We start from the raw sequence: 24,061 nt of genomic DNA, 5'->3' as shown, positions 1-24,061 counted from the left end.
ATGGATTCAAGATTAAGAAATACAGGGCCTCAGATAACCAAATTGTCTCTGTTTTCGTTTGTTTCCCTTCTCCCCTCTCTAGTCTCTACGTTACACAGAAGCACTTCATCCTCACACTACATGTTAAAGCAACATCTTTCCCTTTATTTAGCACAATTTTACCATACTTGTAAATCAAGGTCTCACTTAGCATGTACAAACCTGACTGCAGTGAAAATGGAACCTTGAAAAAGTGCCATTGATATGATGGGCAGAACCAAACCCGAAAACTTGCTTGAAACATCATTTTACCTAGCAAACATCACAATCACTGCATAACAACATTTGCCAACTCGAATTTTAAAAATGATCTTGGTAAAGCAGTATCATTTTACATCTCTTGAGCATTGCAATGATTTCAGTATTTCACCACCACCACCACCACCAGTTCAGTATGTCTAATCATATGCCTACATACCAAGATTCTAAGGAAATAGAGCTCATGGATAAATAAATTTTTTCTGAGTTTCGTAAGTTCTAGGCAACGGAATCCTCTTCATCTTCAAAACTCAAATTCAAAGTTTGCAGCTTGAAGCCTGAACCTTGTATGGTCTCAACCAAACTAGAAGCTACTCCTGTAGCTTGTACTGTTGTCTGTTTTGTCAACTAAAAAGAGTAGAAAAAAAAAAGTCAATGTCTTGATGTCTCTTGCTGAAGAATGAAAATAAATTTTGATCTTAAACATTGAAAGAAAAAACAAATGATATGTACAACAGATATAATTAACCATTCTCAATAACCAAACCCCCGACTTTGGGCAGCCCACCAGAACTTATAGGCAAGCAACTGATCTTAAGGGATTAAATAAATTTTTTGACAATTCTGGAAAATTTTATGTGAGCATGATTCATTAAGCATATCCCAAATTTTTACACCAGCTACAGTTTCAATTGAAGTAGTTGTCACTTCCTTACAATTGGTAATCCAAAACCTAGTGCATACACACCTCAACACTTGCAATGCCCTCAACCACTTTAACCTTCAAATTAGTAATGCCCTCTGTTTCCTACAAAAGAAAAGATGAATAAGCAATAGTGCGAATCCACATGCTACAGATAACAATTTATTAATAAGCAATTCATGAACTAAACATTTACTTTTGTTCTCAGTGAGTAGTGAGCAGTGTGCGTGTGTGTCTGGGGAATGTGTTTAGGCAGAAGTGAGCAGTCAGCTTTCTTTTTTGAATTACAGTTGTACTGTGTGTGTGTGTGTCTATATATATATATATATATATATAACTGACACTAGCTTGAAATTTCAACAATCAGGATGTATCTTGACCATACAGTTCTCTACCTTATACCTTCCCCTTTCCTTTCACCCTTTAACCCTAATCTCTCCATTTACATAAGATACTAGCTCTGATTTCCCCACTTATAATATCAATATTTTGGGTTGAACTCTCAGCTACCAAATTTGACTAGACTATGTTGAATTAAAAACTAACAACAAAAACTTTAAAATCTTCTCACAATCAACTAAAACTAAAAATTAAACGCAAAAGGTTTCTGTTAGGTTCCAGACTGGGTAGTCAAAGGCGTGCCAAGTGCTCAGGCGAGGCAAGGCAAGAAAAAGGCACCTCAAAGGCCCAATCACAAGATCTGCTAAGACTGCAATTGAAAAAGATACACTAATGGCCTGTTTGGATGGAGGGGGGAAGGAGGGGGAGTGGAGGGGAGTAGAGTAGAGTTGGCTAAAAATAAGCTAATTTTGTACTAAATCTAGTCTACTCCCCCTCCCTCTCCCTCAATCCAAACGGACCTTAAATTGGAACCAGCACCTTCCCACCTCCTCCTCCCTTCAACACTTGTCTCTCATCTCTAAGCAAATAATCTTAATGAACAAGAACAGTATAAATGTTAAATGGAATTGAGAGAACATAGGGCTTTATTCTGCCATCATCGTATAAAGAAATATAATCTCAATCATGGAACTCAAAGTAACCATTGTAACTCTAGAGCAAGGAAACAAATATGCTCTTGCATCCATTCATATAGGAAGGAGTTACTTATTCTTTTAAATTTGATAGTTATAACAATAGGGAAGGGGGATTTGAACTCTGAGAGCAAGCCATACCACTGAGTTTCAAGGCTCAACATGGAAAAAATTGCTTTTAATAAAAAAAAATAATAAAAGGGAATCTAAAAGAGTTAGTATATATATCAATATACCTCTAAGGCTTTGGTGACAGTAGGAACAGTTGCTTCATTCATGACTCCCTCTGCCTTCAAACATACAAATGTAGACTTTTAGTGATATACTAAGCAATTGTAATCCATAGGTGAGATCCTATAAAGCTCTTAGATAACTCTAGGTAGAGCCTTTAATGTAACTCCACTATAAAGTTTCTAAAATTCTAACAATTTGTTATAAAGATTTGGTCACATCAGCAATAGGTTAAATAAATGTCAAAATAGATATACTTAATCAATGTTGTTCAAAACTTCAAATACTAACAAAATGTAGGCCACTCAATTCTTTAGTAGAGTAGTAAATGGTTAAGATGTTAAGAATACTATAGTAAAGTTACTCAAACTTTTAGAGGATCCCAAGTCAGAACTCTAGTTTCACATTCCATTTCAGTGTACATTGGGCAAAGTGTCATTTATATAGGGAAGAGGTGTCAAGACTATTCTACTCTAGACACTCAAGGAACCCCATGGACCAATAGTGTAATGGAGGCAATTTGGATTTTGTCAAGTCAGCAATAATTACACTAGATGCTTTACTCGCATTGATAGAGTATAATTTTTATAAGAAAAATACAAAGGGACAATTTTTTTTCACAGTTTGCCACATTGACATTTCTGATTTTGCACAACATCAATCTCACACGACCCATCACTGACACCATTTCAATTACACCAAGGCAAAGATAAGGTCCAGTGTACTAGACCAGTTGAGATGATAACACGTGTTTACTTTTACCATGCACCCATTGCAATGGGTCTAATGCATTGGAGACACCAAGCCAAGTCCTTGTGTAACAATTACAACAAACTACCATTATCAATTGTGAAAAATTGTGCCATTACTCTTCTTCTTGTTTTTATTAAATTATTAAATCATATAAAATAAATAAATAAAAGTAACGAGAATCCGGACAAATAATTTCCACATTATAATTACATAATTATAGAAAAATCAAAAACAAAAAATTGTAAAAAAAAAAAAAAAAAAAAAAAAAAAAAAGGTACCTGAAAGAACATGGTAAGGATGTCAGAAGGAGAAACGGGTACCGAAACGGCAGGTTGGTCCGGCGAAGACGACGACGTTTCTACTTCTGCTTCTCCAAGTTGTTGTTCCTCTGGAATTATTTGGGTTTCTTCTTCCACAGACCTCACTATTCTCAGCAGCTGCTTCTGCTTCTTCGTGTTTATCTCTTTAATTGTGAAACGTTGTTGGAAAGAATTCGAAACGACATGGTTTCGAAACGGCAACCTCAGAAAAGGGCTGTTATTGGGAGTCGTACGGAGTGGTTTTACGGGATAAGCGGAAGCAGAAACTGAGAATGTTGCTGAGATTGAGACTCCATTGGTTGCCATTTTGGTTCACTCTGCTTTGCTTTTTAGCTTTCAGTGACTGTTTTTGTGCTTCTTCGCTCCCTATCCTAATCCGTAGGCCAAAAAAGTCACTCATTTACACTTTTGACCCTAAAATTTTTAGTTTTAGTTTTTTTTTTTTTTTAGCTTTGAGATTTTTCATTTTAATTCATCAAGTTTATTTTTCCAGATGGTTCTTTTACCCATCCATGTGATTGATATAATTTTTTATGTAATAACAGAATAATGTGTTTCTTCTAGTTTTCATAATTTTAATCACAAGCATGAACAAAATTGAATTTAGAGGATTAAAATAAAAATCGTAAACTTTAAGGACCTAAACAAAAAGTAAAAACAAACTATAAGGGTCCAAACGTGTAATCTTGAATATTTTTTTACTATTCTATTTGATTTTGAGGGTTAAGATATACATTGATGGGGTATAGTAGGGGTGAGGTCAGGAGAAACAATGATATTTGGAGTGTTTAATGATTTATAGTTGACAGGTCTAAATAAAAATTACGACATTGATTGGTGATTTTCATGTGCTATTGCAAATTTGTATGCTTGAGAAATCAAAATAACAACCCTTTTTGATAGTGCAATAGTTGAGGGAAGAATTTAGAATCAACATTTTTTTAAAGAGATTCCGGTCCATAAGACTCTTATGGTCAAAATAACAACCCAAAAATTAGAGAGATCAAAAAACATTATTTAACAAATTTATATAACTTTAAGGAGTCTATAAGCTAAATCCTTCATAAAATCTTTAATTATTCATTAATAAATAAGTAATTCAAATTTCCTCTCATCATTTATATCTTGAATAATTGATCATCTGTAAAGCCTTTTTTTGGATGGAGGGAACCGAGAAAAAGGAATGGCGAGGGATTAAAAAAAGTATTTTGTATCAAATAATGCTATGTTATCTATATCAAAATCTAATAAACTAAAATCGTGTAAAAATAACTACATACTAACATATATCTTTCATTTGTTAGTGGGCAAGTTATTTTTTGTATACATTTTTCTTGTTTATTGGATTTTGATATCACTGACGTGATATTATTTGACACCAAATACATGAGAGAAGTCAACAAACTAGACTCAATGCCTCAGTTTTTTATTATATGAAAGAACTTTTTTGCCTCTCTGTTCTCATAACAGAACAAACACACTATTAAAAAAAGTAATAATTTCATAATTTTCATTATAATTATGCTCTTAAGATGATACACTAATTGCTTTCCTTTTATTACAAATTCCAAACAACAAAGGGCGGAATTTAAGAATTTTACGAATTCATTTTCCATTCCCTCTTTATTTTAACTTTCCATTCTTTTCGGAACTCCCAAACATGCAAACAGCACACTGCAAGATGGACATTTGAGTTAACACTTCCCTATTCAGGTTCTCGCTATAGCTACCACCTACTTTTAATATCTAAAAATCTATGGTCTAAATATGCTGATCAGGTCACTTGAGTTATGGTCTGTTGTATCAAAATCATAATGTTGTGATGGACAATTCAACACCTTTAAGGGAAGCGGGGGTGTGTGAGTGTGTGTGTTGGGGGGGGGGGGGGGGGGGGGGGGCGCCGTGGGGGGGTTGGGGGGGTGGAATAAATATTACACAAATATTCTGCGTATTCACAGATTTCTAAATTGCCAATCAACACTAAAAATCTCTAATCTTCACGGACTAGAGGACAACAGCTGAAGCAAAAGCTTGAATATAATACATATTAAATAGTATCCCATTAATCATTAAAAGACAATCTGCCCCAATTTATCTAGCAGATTCTAGTAAACTAAGCATACTTAAATTTACTTCACCTGCAGAAGGTATCACAGATTCTGGCCTGAAGGATAACAAGTCCAAAAAAGTCAGGCAACAGCATTTCTGCCATTCAATAAACAGATGTAGCTTCTTACTACATCTTCCTACAATCCTCTTCAACCTGCCCATCTGCATAAGCAAAAGATTCACTAACTTCTGCCAAAACAAAGGTACGAAAAAAAGTAAAATAGTAAAACAATAGAAAATGAACAGAGCTCAAAATGCACTCACCTTTGAGATTTACAGCTTGGTTTGCTTGAGCATCTGCTTCAGAGTTAAATTCCTTGAAAATTATAAAAATGTATTATTTTGCATTCAGAGAATGTGTGGCAGAAAACAAGAATAATGTTTACAAAAAAAGTAGAAAAATAATAAGCATAGCACTACTATCTAAATACTAGCATATCCATCGATCACATTCTATAAAGAAGGTTAATACTGGCATGAATATAGCTTGCCACCTCGTGTTACGTAGGATACGTCCAGTATCAGGAATAACAACAAACTAATGGCCCACCAACTAGTGTCTGATATGCCCTCAGGTACTGAACAAACACATAATGCAGGTGGCAAAAGTCATGAAAATAAAGCATTATAGTATGTTTTATCTCAAAGTTTGACATGCATGATCAATGTTGAGACAAGATATGGCGTGATACATTACATTCACTTTATTGATAACAAGCTCTGGAAAGCACTATCATCAGAGGCCACATAGCATAAGGGTAGCATGCCAGATAGAGTGATGATTTCTCGTCCTGATAAAGATAAATAGAGTGGGGAAATAACAGGATTGGAAATCAGCAGGCACAAAGCCAAGAACTCTAAATAAGATAGAGCAAATGCTGGTTCTTTAATAACTCTCTTTCAACTAATGGGGCGTGATGGCTTTTTCAATTTTTATTACTTATGATTTCATTAACTATGGACGATGAATGCAACACTCAATTATAGAAGCATACAACTTTCTCATGTGGTTGCTTTATCAGTTCTAACAGCATTTTGGTGTTGTCAAGATTCAAGAGTGGACAGCTACACCACTTATGGTATAATTGACAGGAAAACTAAAAATGAACCCTAACTTATAGATGACAGCCATGGATTAAAAAATCCATAAGGAACAAGGGGTTTGTCAAGAATCAATATATAATTAAAAATATCTGCACAATGTTTTACAAATGCCCATGTTCTTGAGCTTAAATGGCACTTCCAACCCCTTAAAGAAGGAGTTGGTAGGCAAGAGGTCTAATTCTGCAGGATGCATGAGTTAAAGTAAAGAGCAAAAGAAATTAAATTATATATCAGAAAATAATATCATATAGATAGTGCAGAAGAAACAAGTAACCATTTGCATGTACCCTAAGGACATGATTGATTTGGAATGACACAAATTTATCCTTAAGCTCCTTCGCCTCTTTACACAAGTCAGCCATATTTTGATTTTTGGTTTTCCAAAGACCCTGAATCTGTATCATTAAGAAGCCTCATAAGAATGAATATTAAACAAACCACATATCCAAAGGGGCATAATCTCAAAAGGTAATGAAAGCCACTTGATGAAAGGTAAAGCAACAAAGTAAAATATGTAACATGCCAGAAGAACAAAATAAGGGAATGACAATAACCTTGATATCAAGGTAGCATCCAAAAATATGATCAATACGTGTCTTCCTTATCTTTATTATACTATCAACACCATATTAATTGCATCATAAGGGAATTGAACATATATTTATACAGGCTGCAGTTATGTTCAAGCCCAATTTGAAAAAGATGGACCTATGAGGACAATTTAAATGGAAAAAGAAAAAAAAAATTATATAGTTAAGGTGTCTAGAGGCACCTGTAAGTTGTAAAAAAAAAAAAAAAAAAAAAGTTTCTAAGTGTTTATTTAAGATACATAGATGAAAAAGAAAAGGAGAGAGAGAGAGAGAGAGATCATTAAAAAAAAATCAAAGTTACAGAATAGAACAACAAACCTGCATACAGACAAGTTTAGAGTCTCCTTGGACACGAATGTGTTTATACCCTTTCTTAAGAGCATGTTTCAAACCTAAAAGTACAGCTCGATATTCAGCAACATTATTTGTTGCAATGCCCACCCCTTCACGCAATCGGCAGACCTAACCAAGCTCAGAGTTAGAAATAGCTACATTAAAAAATACAGATCAGAAACCTAAAAGCACTGGATATTCTTCAGTTAACTGCATACCATACTTCCATCTTCAGCACGCAGCACAGCTCCTGCACCAGCTTGTCCAGGATTTCCTTTCGAAGCACCATCAAACAGAAGAATACAGGAAGGCTGGGCAACTTGGACGACTTTCATATACTTCAACATTATGCAGAACAAGAAGATCAGGTCCTTTATTAACACACAAGGTCCAGAGGCTGGACCAGTGACATTGCAATTGCTTGGTTATGTTATACTTTGTTGATGCCAAAATATTTTGCATATAACAAGACTCGCGATTTTCACTTGCAATACAAGAAAATATTTCTTCAATAAAGCATATACATTATATACAAAACCAATATACAGCCACATCGCTGTTTAAAATTTGGGGAGTTACATTCATAGATAAATGAATATCCAAAATAAGAATCCAGATTAAGATATTAAGAGCCCCAACACAAAAGACTAGACTTAGACAAATTTGGCTTTCCAAGCGTTCAGGCAAGTTCCACTGTTATAGAGAACTAAACCTTTTACATCCACAGTTCCATTACATATTTGTAACAAGTGGAACAAGATGTATACAAAATTAAAATACCATATTATGCATGCAAGTAGATCCATGGACATCAATAGTTTTAAAATTAAATACATAATCATATATGCATGTATAGAAATACATATAGTGTTAGTTCTGGCAGTAGTACATGAATGGTAGATATCGGGTCAGCAGCTTACACCAAAAGAAGAAATTGCTTGGGCTTGATTGCTATAGTCTGACTTGAACTGTTTCTTCTGAGGATTTGTTGAAAATGAAGTTGATCCAGACACCTCCTGCAGTACAAGAACCAAGGAAAGTGATTACTCACCACTACATCAATATCAATCCACCTTTTCTATTCTCAAGATGTTCACAAATGACAGCTTGGGGTATTCTATAATCCTGTGACCCTGCCCCTCAAAACGCCCCTGCCCCCGCCCACACCTATTCATTTTTTTTTAGTTTCAAAAATGTCTCTAATGAACTCATCAAAACTTGTCCATTATATATAGAGAACTAAACCTTTTACATCCATAGTTACATTACATATTTGTAATCAGTGGAACACAATGTATACAAAATTAAAATACCATATTATATGCATGCAAGTAGATCCATGGACATCAATATTTTTAAAATTATATACATAGTCATAAATGCATGTATAGAAATACATATAGTATTAGTTCTGGTGGTAGTACATGAATGGTAAATATCAGGTCAGCGGCTTACACCGAAAGAAGAAATTGCTTGAGCTTGAATGCCATAGTCTGACTTGAACTGTTTCTTCTGAGGATTTGTTGAAAATGAAGTTGATCCAGACTGATCCTGTGGTACAAGAACCAGACAAAGTGATTACTCACCACTACATCAATATCAATCCACCTTTTCTATTCTCAAGATGTTCACAAATAACAGCTTGGAAAAATGCTATTCATTCTGGGTTATTCTATAATCCTGTGCCCCCTGCCCCACCTCTTCATTTTTTTTTAGTTTCAAAAATGTCTCTAATGAACTCATCAAAACTTGTCTTTGACAAACTGTGAACTGGATTCTCAAATTAATGTCTGCATTGGAAACTGCCACAATTTTTTGTCAAAATCTATATCCTTCAATGGATTCCAACATTCTATGGAGACTATGCCTTCAGACACAAATTTCTAATGAAGCATATGTTATGCATTTTAACTTACAACACTGTCTGAATCAAGCGCTCCTTGTAATCTCTTTGTGTGAAAATCCTTGTCAGCTGCTTTTACTCCAGAAGAAACTGGTTGCTGAAAAAAAATGATATCCCCAATCATACAGTCAATAATTCAAGTAAAAATTTATTGAATCAAAATGATGTTGTTAACTAATATGTTCTACACCATAGAAGAAACGTGCTATCAAAAGAGTCTTGATAACATGAAATATAGACACCACAATGGATTCAATGTCTTTTTTCCACCCGACAGCAGACTTTTTTTTTAAGAACAACAATAAAATGATCAACAGTAAAAATTGAACTGAAAAGAAAAGCAAAGGAACAGCAATCAAGCTTCTTTATAAGTCCAAAGACAGTATAAGGCTTCTAAATGGTTCAGAGATACTATACATCAAAATGTGGAAGAACAGTTCAAAACTTTCATAATAATGATGTGCTTTAACAATATCAAGCCCTTGATGTCCATGTAGAAAATAAATGAGAGGAGAAAAATATCTATTAGTGGGGTGCTTCATTAACAAACCTGAAAGGGGCAAGCAACAAGTTTGCCAAACAGATCATCTGTCACATCAGCAGCGCCAACAGAATAAGTAGCATTCTTAAGCCCATGCGAGGCAAGGTGCTCCTCAGCATCCTTAGACAAGCAATATCCTTTGTACACACTAATGGAAGGATTCCACACCTATAAAGGAAAAGAAACCTTATTTCCGTCCGTTTTTAGTTTTTTTATGAATGAATTCGTTAATAATTTAGCCCGTGACAAGAAGGAAAGATCATACTAGGTACCAACAAACTAGGTAAAACCATGGTATTTAACACAGACTGAACTTAAATCATTCTTCAGACTATGGGTACAACTCAAAAGTCTCAAAGCTCAGAAGTGAGAACCATCCAACATAGCCAGGAGTTCAACTAAGTTTTATTGAAGACAGAAATTTAGAGAGATTGCATTACTTTCTAACAAAAACGCAAGCTTGAACTTGAAAGCATAGAGAGCAATAGATGGACTTTAAAACCATCCAAATGCACCTTAATTTAACCCTTTTGGACAAGAAACCTAGGTTACACACTGTCAATTGAACATGAAAGAAAGCCTCTGTCTTAAACACAATGCAGACAAAAAAAAAAAAACGATTCCTTTTCACTACCCTAATAAATTTTTGGGAATCCATAGAAACAAACACTAAATTTATCCAACTAAAGAAGACCCAGAAGAGAAAATCCAACTGGGTATGTAAAAACTTGACCAAATGATTAGACAAACCCACAAAGGAATTAACTTTCACATGTAACTTTCAAACAAGATAAAGTCAGGAACTTTAAGTTTTAGGTTGAAAAAGATTACAGAAGACCCGGATTGAGCTTGGCAATCACTCAAACTGTTGTAAATGGCAACGATATCCCCTTTCCGTACAACATAAAAAGCGTCCTTCTCTTCCGCCATTGATGTCCCAATACCCAAAAATCTTAGTGACCCAGCACAGCACTGAAAGTAAAACACCAAGTACGATAAAAATCATAAGCATCCAAAAATTCAATCAAAAGAGCAAAAAACTTTAGAAAAAAATTGGTTCCGTACCTTAGCAGAGAGAGAGGTCTAGTCAGTTAAAGTACTACTTTTTTGAAAGGTGGCAGAATGAGAGAGATGAAGAGCGAGAAAGAACATTGGAAAAATGGTTGGTGGGCTTTGGCGGGAAAGGATTTATGGGCCATTGAGTCCAAACCTTCAAACTCAGGCCTTCAAGGTTTCAAGAGAAATTATTGTGAAGTTTTGACTCGTGCTTTTTCTAATTTATACGGGCAAAAATATCATTTTAGTTCTTATTAATTTTATCATTATATTTTAATAACAGTTAATTTGATTTTTATTATTTTCAACTTAAAACAAATTTAGTTTCGGACAAAATTTATGTATAATACCTTAGGTATTATTCCTTAGATTCTCTTCCTATGATTCAACCATGTAACTACTTAACTAAGAAATACACTTCTATCTCATGAGAAAAAAATTCATATGTCAGAATCTTAAAAATGAAACTTAAGGAACAGTATCTAAATACTGTACCTAAGTCTTACTCTTTAGTTTCTACCATTAACTCAATAATGAAAATTGCTTGAGTGCCTAACAGATTAATTCAATCAAAACTTGAAGATTATCTAGTGTTTTATAAATTTGTATAAACGATTTAAAACTATAAATAATATTATCACTGTTATTATATTTGTCGAGGACAAAAAAGTTTCCCCTCTGAAAAATGAGATTTATGTTAGGTTGGAGGGTCTAAACCGAAACTTGACGATGGCTAGATGCACAGCCTAAGGCTATCAGTGAAGATCCAAAGAATTCACTGTATTTTATGCCTTGGGCCTAGATTGAGATTGACAAGAATGACCCATAAACAATCCTTACAGCAGACATGTCAGCATGGTTAAAAAACATACTGTAAGAAATAGCCCAGCAATAAAATGTTTATGCAGAAAATGACCCAGCGATAAGGTGTTTCTGCAGAAAATAACCTAGCGGTAAAGTAAGATAAAACAAGATAAACCTTCAGCTGTTAACTATTTCACAGATTAAGGAAAATATCTACACTTTTAGACTCATCATCCGTTAACTCTGGAGAAGAGTCTTCTAATACAACAATATGAAGGAAAAATTATATAGTAACAGTATCATAACCATTAATAGTAAATGAATAAGTAAATATCATGAGTTCTATTATAACAAATAATAAGGAAAACTTAGTGTGAGGTGAAGGGAGAGAAAGAGATCCCAACTAGCGCAGTAAGATTATTATGGTGCCAAGACATGCTTGTGAATATAATGAGTAATGAGGAACATTCCAGGTAGTATGAGTAGTAAGAGGGAGTGTGTATAGTAAAGCTGCTGGGGCTTTCTGCTGGGGGTAGATAAGTGTTTATAAGTAGAGCTATAAGAAATGTTTTTGAACTAGGAGCCGGGAATTTAGTTTCTAAGTTTGAAACTAAGAACTCAGTAACTTTTTTCAGAGCTTAAAGAAGGCTTAAACAAAGAGATTAAGGAAGAGTCCTTTCTTGGTGTGTATCTTAGTGTGTCCTCCTCCTCTGAAGCATTAATGGAGAGTTCCTTTTAGATTTGGTTTTTAGGGGGTTATTAGCAAATAATCTTTACTAAATCTTTTTCAATTTTCAGAAAATCCTTAAGGAATCGTTCTTAGGATTTTAGCTAAGAGTGGCAAGCTCAACTTTTAGAATGTTCTTACTATTTTGGGAAATAACAGCTAAGATTCTGACTTAGTATTGAATGCTGATTGGCTTTGGTTGATGGGATTAGAGCATGCATTAGGCTAATGATCTTGGTTATGTTGCTATTAGAATCAGAGCTCCCTAGGGCAAATTGTATCACCCCAAGCTAGGTGTCAATCTTGAAGCCCTTGCTGGGATCCCCTTGGTGCCCTCCAAACCACATTTCCCTAAGTTTCCCCATTTGGGATTCATGTGCTTAGTTCATGAACCAGAGAATACACGCTTTTAGTATGAAAATGAATTGATTTCAAGTTATTTCAGGAGCTTTAATGGCCTAGTCATGGCTACTTCTAGTTTTTGACTGGATGGGTTGGAGAAGAAAGAAAGGATAGCTGGCTGAAACTTCCCAGCTTTCTATCACATCAACTTCAGCTTTATGTCACATGAGAAATTATGGAATTTTAACTTGTGGAGGAAGGGTTTAACCCCTGATGGACATGTCTCCTCTTCTGATCTGATTGGAAAAGTTAGGACTTGATGGGAATGGGCTCCAACTGTTTAGTTGTGCTGAAATTTGGCTAGTCAACTCATGTGATCTCCAACTGTTGGAATTTGTGTGTGAGTTGGGCTGGCTCAATTGAGCTTTGTAGTTAAACTTCTTTGGATTTGACTATCTTTACAAAATGAATAGTTTTGCCATAGGTGATATACATAGGCTTTTATAAATTTTGTAAAAGAGGTATTTCTTGAGAGATGAATAATTATATTTCCCATGAGTGAATGATTTAGTATATGTAAAACAAGTGTCAAAATAATATTTGAGTTTTGTAAGTATGTGCCAAAATAGCATTTAGGTTTTATGAAATAGTTGCCAAAATAATATTTGGGCTTTGTAAAATAGTGTCAAATTAGCATTTGGGTTTTGTAGGATTTTGTAAAAATATTGTCGTGTAGCAACGGGCTTTTAGAGGCGCCGTATCGTAACGGGCTTTAGAGTTGCCGTATCATAACAGGGTTTAGAGATGCCATATCATAACGGGCTTTAGAGATGCTGTATCGTAACGGGCTTTCCTGTATCGTAACAGGCTTTAGAGGGGGTTTTGTTGTGCCTTTTGGATTTTTCCCACAAGGTAAATGCTTTTGGGCTTTTTATAAATATGGTATAATTTTGTGGCTCAATTTTGGTAGTAATATGGTGAGTATTTTTGTGAAAACCCAAGTTAGATAATATGTGGGATATAATGAGTAATATTTGTGAGAGGGCCCAAGGTAATTTATGGGGCTTATATAGAGAATATTTATGGGAGTCCAATAACATGGAGAATATTTGGGTAATATATATGGAGAATATTTATGTGTACTCAAGATTATTTATAGGCTTGTGTGAATATTTGTGTGAGTGAACTAATGAAATTAGGGCTCGAAAATTTGTACCTCAACAATATTACATAAGATTCTATTCAGTAAGACAGTAACTGTAAGTACGAACCAATATTTTGTGTTTTGTAGGTAGCTAACATTACAAATAATGCTTAGCTCATAAATGTGACCCATTCCACGTCAAAGTTCTAAAACAAAAAAAAAAAAAAAAATTAATAATAATAAATAAATAAAGGACCTAGCTCATAAACTTGGTTACAGGCCCAATCCACTTTTTTTTTAGCTCAAAAGTAGAGGAGGAGAAGAAAAGGTTTAAACGCAACTTTGAAGCAAAAAACAACGCATACATTTATGGACAATGGCGTCGCCCGGGTTCGAACCGGAGACCTTCAGTGTGTTAGACTGACGTGATAACCAACTACACCACGACACCCCTTTGGTCCCTGGAGCTCGGTTAACTAACATAATCCATCTCTGTGCAATTCCCATACAAAGACAAATAAATGTGAAATAACACCACCGAATCACACCCACTATTTGATATTTCTGCAGCTCGTACCCATCCTCTGGTCAATTTGTTAATTTCATTATTATGTGATCAATTTGATAGTATCTTTGTCACTCCACTTTTCAATTTTTCTTTGGGGAGGAGTTTTAAAAGTCCTATATTAGGCAAAGCTTTGTATTTGCAATGAGTTCCTAAATCCTAAGGAGCTCCCAGGCTTGTCAAATTGCATTTTGACTAAGGTTATTTCTACTTTTAGTCTCTCTCTGTCTTTTAATTGGCAAGAAGTAGTAGTTTTATGGGATACTCATTGCTCTTTTCATCTTTCATTTGAAACTTTAATGGATTCAAGATTAAGAAATACTTTTTTTATTTATGAAATTTTCTCTCCCTCTCCTCCTAATAAGTCCCATCCCCTCTTCATCCCTCCATTCCTCGTTTTTTCTTTTAAAAAAGGTAATGGAGTATGATTTTTGAATGATTCAAATTGCAAACAATATATTTTGAACTAATTGTCACTAGGTATTCCAGACCTATATATTCATGAAACAATGTTATATGGTTAATTAATTAATGAAGACTTATTTCCTGTGCAACAAGGAGAGCTTTTTGTAACAAATTTTCAGGGGGCTACCATCTTATAAAGGTAAAATGCAATCTGTAAATGACAAAATCATTGAAGAATGTTAGCATGTTGTATTTTATGCTCCCATGTTGGAAACTTTTAGCATGATATGAAAATTACGCTATTGACTCTGTGGCTTCTCTTATGGCTGTTATCCATTAGTTGTCCCTTGCTTAATTGGACAAGGATTTGTTCTGTGACCTACTCACTACACTTGCGAGCATTCTTGTGTTTCTTTGGATTGTGATAGTGTTGATGTTGATGTTGATGTTGATGTATTGGATGACTACGTATAGATCCTTGTGTAGTGGATTGAGAGTTCAACTTCTTAATTTGTGAACCTGCCATATCATCTAGCATATCAGTATTTAAGTTTGCTTGATATACGTGAGTTCCAGTTAACTTAATTGATAAAGTTTTTTATAATTGAATAAGAGATCTGGGATTCACTGATTGGTGTCTTAGTTTAATGATAAAGAGCTATTATCAGGAGACATTTATAGTTTGTTTACCTTGTCATACTAATAACTGCATCGATCACATTATTAGTGGAATATATGTACATGGAGGCTAATTCAAGAAATTAGAGAAAAATATTAAAATTAGAGAATTTATAATAAATAATGGATTTTTTTTGTATGGTGATAAATGAGACTCCGGATCTTTTTATTCATATAACTAATTTTTCATCATACATAGCCAAAGAAAGTCAAAGCTCCAACAAATTTTGCAGCACAAAATATTTGGATATATTACTCTGATTTTATTTCACGGACATGGCATCAAGGAATTCTGCATATCACCAAAGAAAAAAAAACCATATTAATTAGTAGAGAATTTATCAAGGATATATTGATATTACTCAAATACAACAATTTTTTTATTTATTAATATTATAAAATTGAACATTATGATGATTATTACTCTATAATGATTGTTCTTTTCTATAAATTCTAAACACCAATTCTTTTTTAGTGAAATTTTACTTAAAATTAAAATCCACATAACTATCACTTGTACGTAACAATACCCATATATTTGTTTTGAGAGACTGCAGTGATCAAAATCATTAACTCTTTTCTGTCATCTTGAGAGAGAGAGAGAGAGAGAGAGAGAGAGAGAGAGAGAGAGATTACGAGTTGCAGTCCTCATTGGGATCAATGGGTATAGGAACATCAAGTTTGCATAATGGGGAAAGTTGTTTAGCTCTGTCAGGATCAAACTTAAGATATATTGCAATAGATTTCAAACAGAAACACAACCCCTTTCGTAGTTCAGGGGCGTTATCTTGTTTCATTAGAAGTTTTGCACCTTCGCAACAGGTTTGGCTAGGAGATGTGACAGAAGTACGCTGCAAAAAAGGTTTACAAGGAATTGCAACTTGATCAAAAGCCTCTTGGCAATTCATGAAATTAGGAGGACTTGCAGTTGCATTTAGGATCAAAATCATTAGCCCAAAGACCAATACAACCCAACTCTTCATTTTGCTCTCCATTGTGTCTGGACTAAAGAGAATATTGCTTAGCTACGATATAAACTTGCTTTAAGCATTATTTATAGTCTCATGACCAATATATATATATATATATATATATATATAATGAGTACTTAAATTCAATTAGAATCTTGCCGTATCATATTTTCTTTAATTAATAAAATAGATATAATTTCATATACAAACTTAATGATATTAAATATCATAGTAAATATCTTTAACTAACCATAATAAATACCTATTAATTACTCATAATGATCAAATTTCATATTAATTTAAAAACACAACCAACATAAATGTCTATTAATTAACTATTATAATTATCAGATTTCATTGTATACAAAATAAAATGATAAGAAAAACAATTTTTTAAGGGATAATTGCAGCAAACTCACATGTGCTTTAGTTCGAAATCACTTTGTCTACCAATTGTTTAAAAAATATCACTTTACCCACCTGAGGTATGCTCTGTTTGTCTCTCATTACTCACCTCTGTTAAAAACAGGAGTAAATATGCATTTTGCTCTCTCCTTTTATTTATGTCTTTCTCCTCCTAAAACAAAAAATAAATAAAAAGACGAGAAAATAAGGTCAAAAAGTGCAATCTGTAAAAAAATTTATGCAATGTCTTAAAACATTAGTTGTAACTATAGAAACTTGGCTCAAGAAATTCAATGGAACACAAGAATTCAATAGAACACATAAATAAATTCTAAAAACTCAATCAAACTATATGCATCTAAGCTAGAAGCTAGACAGTCAGCATATCCTAACCGCCCAAATGTACAATTCACCTATGCACAAAAACCATTCTTATGCCAAGCATTTATAAGCACTTATTACAAGTAAAAAGATCAAGTTGATAAGTCATATTTTATAAGGTTTGTTGGTCTGCACGATTGAAATTTCACTTAATTATCTTCTCTTGTTCCCCTCCTCCTTTCATCTGCTCTATCTTACTCTTACCCCACCAGTCATTCTCATCAAGAACTTCCATCTTACCCCTCCATTGTTTGTGCCACTGCGAAGACTGCCTTAAAAGTTGGGCCGGTGAGACATGGTACAAACTGAGAAGGGCTTGGTTTTTCTTTCCCTTTCTCACTATTCAATATAAGCCTTTTAACTCTAAATCAAAAGGTCTAAGTCCAAACACAGTTTCTTTCTTAATTTTGTATTATTTAATATGTAGATAATGCAATTATAACTCAATTGTTATATGAAACAATTATATCATGGAATAAGCCCATTCTTATTGTATTAAGAAAACTTGTTTAATATTCCGCGAACAATGCTCTCTCTTGTCACATGATTGGTAGGTCTCACCATAAATATAAAATAGTGAGATCTACTATTATGTGAGAGGATTGTGTATTACTCCGAAAGTATTGAATAATTACTTGTGGGATCAGTCCAAATTACTAGTCTAATTTGTTTATTCCAGGTCAGCGTAATTGATAAATAGTTAAGATAGGCGATGCAATGTAGCCATTAAATTTGTTTTCTTGCTGGCTCTAATTTTGGAGAAAGTATACCATGTTTCGGTAATACCAACTCAGCATCTATTTTGATATTTCCTACCCAATAAATAAATAACACCTATTTCAAAAAACCACATCAGACTACTCCAACAAATGATTAATTTATCTTCCCGATAGTATAAAAGATTGTGTTTAATTTATTGGAATAGTCTGATGTGGTTTTTTGAAATAGGTGTCACTCATTTATTGGGTAGAAAATACCAAAACAGATGCTGAGATGGTATTACCAAAACATGGTATACTTTCTCCTAATTTTGACCTACTAAACCTAGCCTTTGTTATGTTCCTTCGCTGTGATTTGGGATTTCTATTATTCGATTTATAAAAGGTGCAAAAGTCGTTGAATACTTGAATTGTTGAAAGATGATAGAAAAAGTCTTTTGGTGGTTTTATACAATTGTACTCGAAGAAAGTTTGTTTTTCTCACATTGGCTTTTAATGAGAATCGTCCTATTGTTGTTTTAATTGGTAACTTTTGATAGCTCTTTCAATCATTGGCATTGTACCAAACAATGGATAAGAACAAAGTAGCAATAATTAAATGCAGAAGGCAAATGGGGGCAACTGCTGAGAAAGGTGGAACAGAGGCTTCCTAATGAGGATTTGATGAAGGTTTGTGGTAAGTTATAACCAACTGCACCAAGAGGGCACTACCCCATGACACTCTTAGTTTACTAAATAAAAAGTAAACATAATTTCATGCCTCAATACCTTGATTGAGATATTATGTATGGAGAGGGAAGAGATTAGCACACTCAAAACCATAGGGTCGATCCTGATCAAGATGATATTTCAAAAAGGTGGTCATTCCATAAAATTAAAATAAAAAATAAAAAGAAAGAGAAAGAAAAATTGTCATTGTTGCACAAGCCGATTCAATTACTTCCGTTATTTCAATTTTCAACATAACATAAGTGTCAATGCAATACAGATCTTGCATGGAAAATTTGCAAATCATTATATTGATTTCTAGCCAGGCCTTGATATGCAAAAATCATGCGGTATTAGTAATGTAAAAGCTTATAAAAAGCTATAAATTCTAGGTGGTGACAATAAAAGTTCAGAGGCACTTGCAACTTGCAAGGAATTCTTGATGTTAACTGAAGAGTGAAGACAATCTTCCTTTTCTTTTTTCTTTTTTTTTTGGGGGGGGGGGGGGGGGGGGGGGGGGGGGTGGTGTGGGTGGGGGGTTTGTTACCATCAGGCAGAAGATAATCAATGGATCAATCTTTGAGACCGTCTTTAAACTGATATGAGAAATTCTTTGGGTGATGCCTGATAGGCTACTGCTATATGCCTGCAAGAGCATATATGTGTACCTAAAAAACAAATTCTTTTTCCTCATATTATCCTTTAATGTTATAATGTGTTTATACTTTCTATTATTATGTTCTAATGGCCAAACATTATACTCCTCTATCTCTCTATCCATATCTTTATTTTCTGTTAAATTAAACAATTAGGTAGAAGTAATCAGTTCATAGTCTTCCATATCCTAACAGCTCTTCTTTCATCAAGGAAGGTGTAGATTTCTTTTCTATTGAGGTTTGAAAAGGAGAGATAGAAAATCATCTCAATGGAAAGTAACATGACATGTCTGAACTGCTCAATTTTGTATTAGAAAGGCTTTCATTATTCAAACACTGACAAGATATATGATTCTATAATAAACACAATTTACTTTTATCTTTATCCAATGATCCTGATAGCAAGTATTCCTAATATGTGACTATATTATATCCAGTTCCAGCCAAGGATTAAATGCTACAGAACTGGAGATGCTCATCAAACATGCATGAAAATCTCCCTTTTTAAAATTTTCAATTCTGTGTAAGCGCCAAAAAATAAATATCAAAGAATGAAAATTTGTGTACTCCATTTAGCTCATCTGCTCGCCAATTAAGTCCAAGCCTACGACAAGGAAAGACAATCCTTGGAATAGCAAGAAATAGAAATGAACTCCATGTGCTGATAAGAGACTCCTGGCTGATGCAGTGAGTAGAAGCAAAGCAAGTGCAAGCTCCTTCCTGTAGAGCTTGTTTTTCTTCTTCACAGAAGGGACATCTTCTGCTGTGAGTTTACTCAACAATTCTAAACCAGACTCAGAATGCCTCCTACTGATCTTCTCTTCACTCAAAGACTTTGATTCTCTCTCAGCAAAGGCCAATAGATCTGATTCAGATGATCTACCAGTCTTCTTAGTCACTACCCACTCATAAGCACTTCCCAACTGGAATAGCCCAGAGACCATGGCATTGAATTTTGTAACAGACATTGTGTTCTCAAAAAGTAGGTAAGGAACCAAGAAAGGGAATTGTTTTGGTGATGGGAGAATGTTCAAAAAAGACATGAAGATGGGGACATAACAAATTACCCAAAGCGGTAGTTCTGCCTCAGGAATGAACATGGTCAATGGAAGTATGATACAGAACAATGTGAATGAGTAAAAGGGAAGTATAAGTTTCCTAAGAAGAAAGAAAAGCAATATCAGGTTGGCCTTCTTCCATATTGTTATCTGCACAAAAAATGAGCTCAAATAAAAAAAACTACTCAGAATTACCAGTTCAAATGGGAATTAAGCAAATTAAGGAAGGTGAGGAAACCTTAGAAGTTATGATAGCAGGAAGGCATAGGCGGAAGAGCTGCATTGGACCCGAATGCCAGCGATGCTGTTGTTTCTTATAAGTTTCATAAGACTCCGGTAATTCACAAAGCACTTTGACATCATTGAGGAAGATGAATTTCCATCCGTTCAAGTGTGCCCGAACTGCAATGTCCATATCCTCAACTGTGGTTCTCTCAAGCCAGCCTCCTGAGTCCTCTAAAGCCTCAATTCTCCAAACTCCTGCTGTTCCATTGAATCCAAAGAAATTGAGAAAAACACCATTGACTTGCTGCTCCACCTCAAAATGGAAGCAGAGATTGATGTTCTGCAACCTTGTAAGCAAATTCTCATCCTTGTTCACAAATGACCAGCGAGCCTGGACAAGGCCCAATTCAGGATTTCCCTGTACAAATCACAACACCATTAAGAATGACTATAGTCAAAGGGTACAAAGATAGTATATCCCTTTTTATTTGGCTTATATTACCTTGAAGTGAGGAACAGTTAATTTAAGGAAATCAGGATTTGGCTGGAAGTCTGCATCAAGTATTGCAACAAATTCATAATCTTTGACGTAATCACAGCCCATGGCTGATTTTAGATTGCCAGCTTTGTACCCAGTTCTGATTAATCGATGTCTGTATACTATGTTTACCCCCTTCTCACACCACGATGAGACTTCATCTTTGATTAGAAGCTGTAGATTTCCATCATCTGAATCGTCTAGGACTTGAATTAAAACTCGTTCCCTTGGCCAATCAAGCTGACAGGCAGCAGCAATTGATTGTGCAAATACCTAAATAAAACATAATATTTTAGCACTAGACTAAGAAGCAAAGTTATATTAAGCAATAGAACTCTGACAAGGAACTATTCAATCATGAATTTGATTGTTAATTTGTTAATGGGGCCTGTGAGAGAAGATATGCAAATTACAATAATAATTCAAAACAAGTCATGTTAGTTGAAACTTTCAAAATTTTTATATAAAAGCTAATGCATAAACCACTAATTAAAGTTCAATAAGTTACAAAGTAAACAAATAAGCATATAGCAACAAACAACAGAGAAAAACAAGTTAGTTCTGTTCTATTACCTCTCTCTCATTGCACATTGGAATCTGAACAAGGACCATTGGGAAACTTGAACAATCCTCAATATCATAAGCTTCTCCTTCTATTGTGGGCTTCAGCTTCTTGTACTTAATCCAGAAACACCCAATGCATAGAACTAGCCGATCGAGAGATTGAATCAAGAATAGCACAGTGCAGGATTTAGAAAGAAATATCACAAAAGGAGCAATATAGTCAACTCTAAAAGACAGCCAAGCCATATAGGACCATTGCACAAGACCCTGAACCTCCCAAGGGCGAAGCATTTGCAAATTCCATTTCTTGAAATGAGCAATGATTTCTAACACCAAAGCTAAAATCGAAATAACAAGAAAAACTTTGATAAATCTATACAACCTTCCTCTGCTCTTGGGCTCTTCTTCACTTACATCAGATAAGGCAATGCGTTTCTTAATTGAAAGAAACATGGACTTGAAAGTCATGGCCACCCATGAAAGACTGGTCAGAACTCTGTGAGCTTTGAGAAGAAGAACCCATGTAAATTGCTTGGGACTCGCAGCCTTCTGTTTATCTGGAAGCAACAATGAATCTGAACCATTGACCTCTGGAAAAGATAAGTTGTTAGGCTTCTCAATTGTGACCACAACAGTGTTTGTTGCCATTTCTTTTCCTGGAATTCAAATTCACAGGAAAGAAAGTGGAAAAATGAATCACTGCCCAGATCAAGATTTTTGAAAAGAATATATATGGGGTGAGCTTGTAATTCAGTTATGACTCTGGTATAGCATTATAGAAGAGAAAGTAGGAGAAGCAGACCATGAAAACTGTCAGTTTTATATGATATTCTCTGAAATCTGGATCTTTGAATTCAGAGTGGAAACAGAATACCAGGTTTCAGATGGAGTTGAACTTGGAAGTTTGACAACTGGTATTCCAGGTTAAAGCATAATGCAGCTAAGAGAGAGAGAGAACATGCACCTACTACACTCAGCGAACTACTAATAAAGAAAAAGAAGGCACTAATTTTTATTTTATTTTATTTTTTAAAAATCTGTATGGTAAGAAGTTTTTTTTTTAATTTTGAGAAGATACATGGTATGGCAAGAAATTTGGAAGGTCAAGATATTTTATAAAAATCAATGATCAATTACTTGTCAAGACTAGTTACTTGGAATTGGTATCTATGTTGGATTGCTTAAAATTTCATAGAACATCGTGCTTATCTTTGTTAAAAAGAATTTTATTTTTACTTTAAGATAAAATTTCTACTTATTGTATCCATTCTAGCTATTTTATAAAAACCAATGATCAATTATTTGTCAAGAGTAATTACCTGGAATTGGTATCTATGTTGGATTGTTTAAAATTGCATAGAACATCATGTTTATCTTTATTAGAAAGAGTTTTATTTTTACTTTAAGATAGACTTTTTACTTATGGTGTCCACTTCAGCTATTTTATAAAAATCAATGATCAACTATGCATCAAGACTATTTCTCAAAAAAAAAAAAAAACTATGCATCAAGACTAATCATCTAGAATTGGTATCTATGTTGGATTGCTTGAATCTTCATAGAACACTGTATTTATCTTTAAAGTTAGATAGAGTTTTATTTTTACTTTAAGATAGAAATTCAATTTATGGTGTAATATATTATTTAACGACAATAAATAATGACTTTTGATATTAAAAACCAAAAGGATGCTTAAATGTGTTCCAGCTTTGCTAGCCTGGTAAGTTGTCAAGAAATTTGGAGGACAACTAGGTACAGCCAAATTGCAGATCACCCACAAAAAGTTCTTTCTGTCTGTTGATTTGGGCACCGTGTGTTCCTACAGAGAGTTTCTTTCTCACACTTTCACCACTTGCAAAGAAGTTTCTCTTCCTTGTTTGGGTTATCATTTGATTAATTTATTAACCGCCATAATTATTCCACGCGGTGTGTGAACAAGTCTAACCTTTTTTTTTTTTTGACTAGTCTAACCTAACCTGCGTATTATATTTGAATAATTGTTCGAGGAGCAACATCTTATTTTTCTCATATTGTAAACCAGCAATCCTAATCATGTGTTTATATCAAATAAATCCCAATCATGTGCGTCTTCAAGATCTTTTCATTTTGACAAATCCGGCCAATCAGAGTCATTTGACTCTTTGAAATGCCATTAAGTTTCAAGAAATGTTAGAAAATGAGTTTAAGAAAAGAAATAATCATGATATTAGGTTTTAAAAAAATTAAAAAAAAATAACAAACCAAGTAAACAACTAAT

General features: G+C 34.2%; 3 protein-coding genes and 1 non-coding gene across 7 annotated transcripts; all 4 read right to left on the bottom strand.

The window, feature by feature from the left end:
* Positions 1 to 206: 206 nt before the first annotated feature.
* On the bottom strand, positions 207 to 3,662 carry LOC126714964 (uncharacterized). 2 transcript variants are annotated; one of them, XM_050415385.1, is made up of 4 exons: positions 3,237 to 3,657; positions 2,211 to 2,264; positions 986 to 1,045; positions 207 to 645 (listed from the first exon to the last, which is right to left on the bottom strand). In XM_050415385.1, exons 1-4 carry the CDS (start codon positions 3,582 to 3,584, stop codon positions 517 to 519), a joined length of 591 nt encoding a protein of 196 aa, XP_050271342.1. In that variant the 5' UTR covers positions 3,585 to 3,657; the 3' UTR covers positions 207 to 516. The 2 variants fall into 2 exon arrangements, with proteins under 2 accessions (XP_050271342.1, XP_050271343.1); XM_050415386.1 differs by lacking the exon at positions 2,211 to 2,264 and having other exon boundaries at positions 3,237 to 3,662.
* A 1,547-nt stretch (positions 3,663 to 5,209) lies between these two features.
* On the bottom strand, positions 5,210 to 11,086 carry LOC126714962 (uncharacterized). 3 transcript variants are annotated; one of them, XM_050415383.1, is made up of 11 exons: positions 10,924 to 11,085; positions 10,690 to 10,830; positions 9,868 to 10,026; positions 9,331 to 9,414; positions 8,870 to 8,965; positions 8,335 to 8,430; positions 7,633 to 7,752; positions 7,400 to 7,543; positions 6,766 to 6,886; positions 5,652 to 5,703; positions 5,210 to 5,549 (listed from the first exon to the last, which is right to left on the bottom strand). In XM_050415383.1, the coding sequence occupies exons 2-10, from the start codon at positions 10,786 to 10,788 to the stop codon at positions 5,696 to 5,698; spliced, it is 927 nt and encodes a 308-aa protein (XP_050271340.1). In that variant the 5' UTR covers positions 10,789 to 10,830; positions 10,924 to 11,085; the 3' UTR covers positions 5,210 to 5,549; positions 5,652 to 5,695. The 3 variants fall into 3 exon arrangements, with proteins under 3 accessions (XP_050271340.1, XP_050271339.1, XP_050271341.1); XM_050415382.1 differs by having other exon boundaries at positions 6,779 to 6,886; XM_050415384.1 differs by lacking the exon at positions 8,870 to 8,965 and having other exon boundaries at positions 6,779 to 6,886; positions 10,924 to 11,086.
* A 3,222-nt stretch (positions 11,087 to 14,308) lies between these two features.
* On the bottom strand, positions 14,309 to 14,382 carry TRNAV-AAC (transfer RNA valine (anticodon AAC)). Its single transcript has one exon. It is a non-coding gene; the product is annotated as a tRNA-Val (tRNA).
* A 5,324-nt stretch (positions 14,383 to 19,706) lies between these two features.
* On the bottom strand, positions 19,707 to 22,757 carry LOC126714961 (xyloglucan glycosyltransferase 4). The gene is made up of 4 exons (XM_050415381.1): positions 21,814 to 22,757; positions 21,205 to 21,513; positions 20,716 to 21,120; positions 19,707 to 20,627 (listed from the first exon to the last, which is right to left on the bottom strand). The coding sequence occupies exons 1-4, from the start codon at positions 22,450 to 22,452 to the stop codon at positions 19,992 to 19,994; spliced, it is 1,989 nt and encodes a 662-aa protein (XP_050271338.1). The 5' UTR covers positions 22,453 to 22,757; the 3' UTR covers positions 19,707 to 19,991.
* Between the last annotated feature and the right edge of the window lie 1,304 nt (positions 22,758 to 24,061).

The sequence above is a fragment of the Quercus robur genome, chromosome 2 (assembly GCF_932294415.1).
Source record: "Quercus robur chromosome 2, dhQueRobu3.1, whole genome shotgun sequence".
NCBI classification, from domain to species: Eukaryota; Viridiplantae; Streptophyta; class Magnoliopsida; order Fagales; family Fagaceae; genus Quercus; species Quercus robur.
Note: the sequence above shows the minus strand (reverse complement) of the source record. Positions and strands in the feature narration are given on the sequence as shown.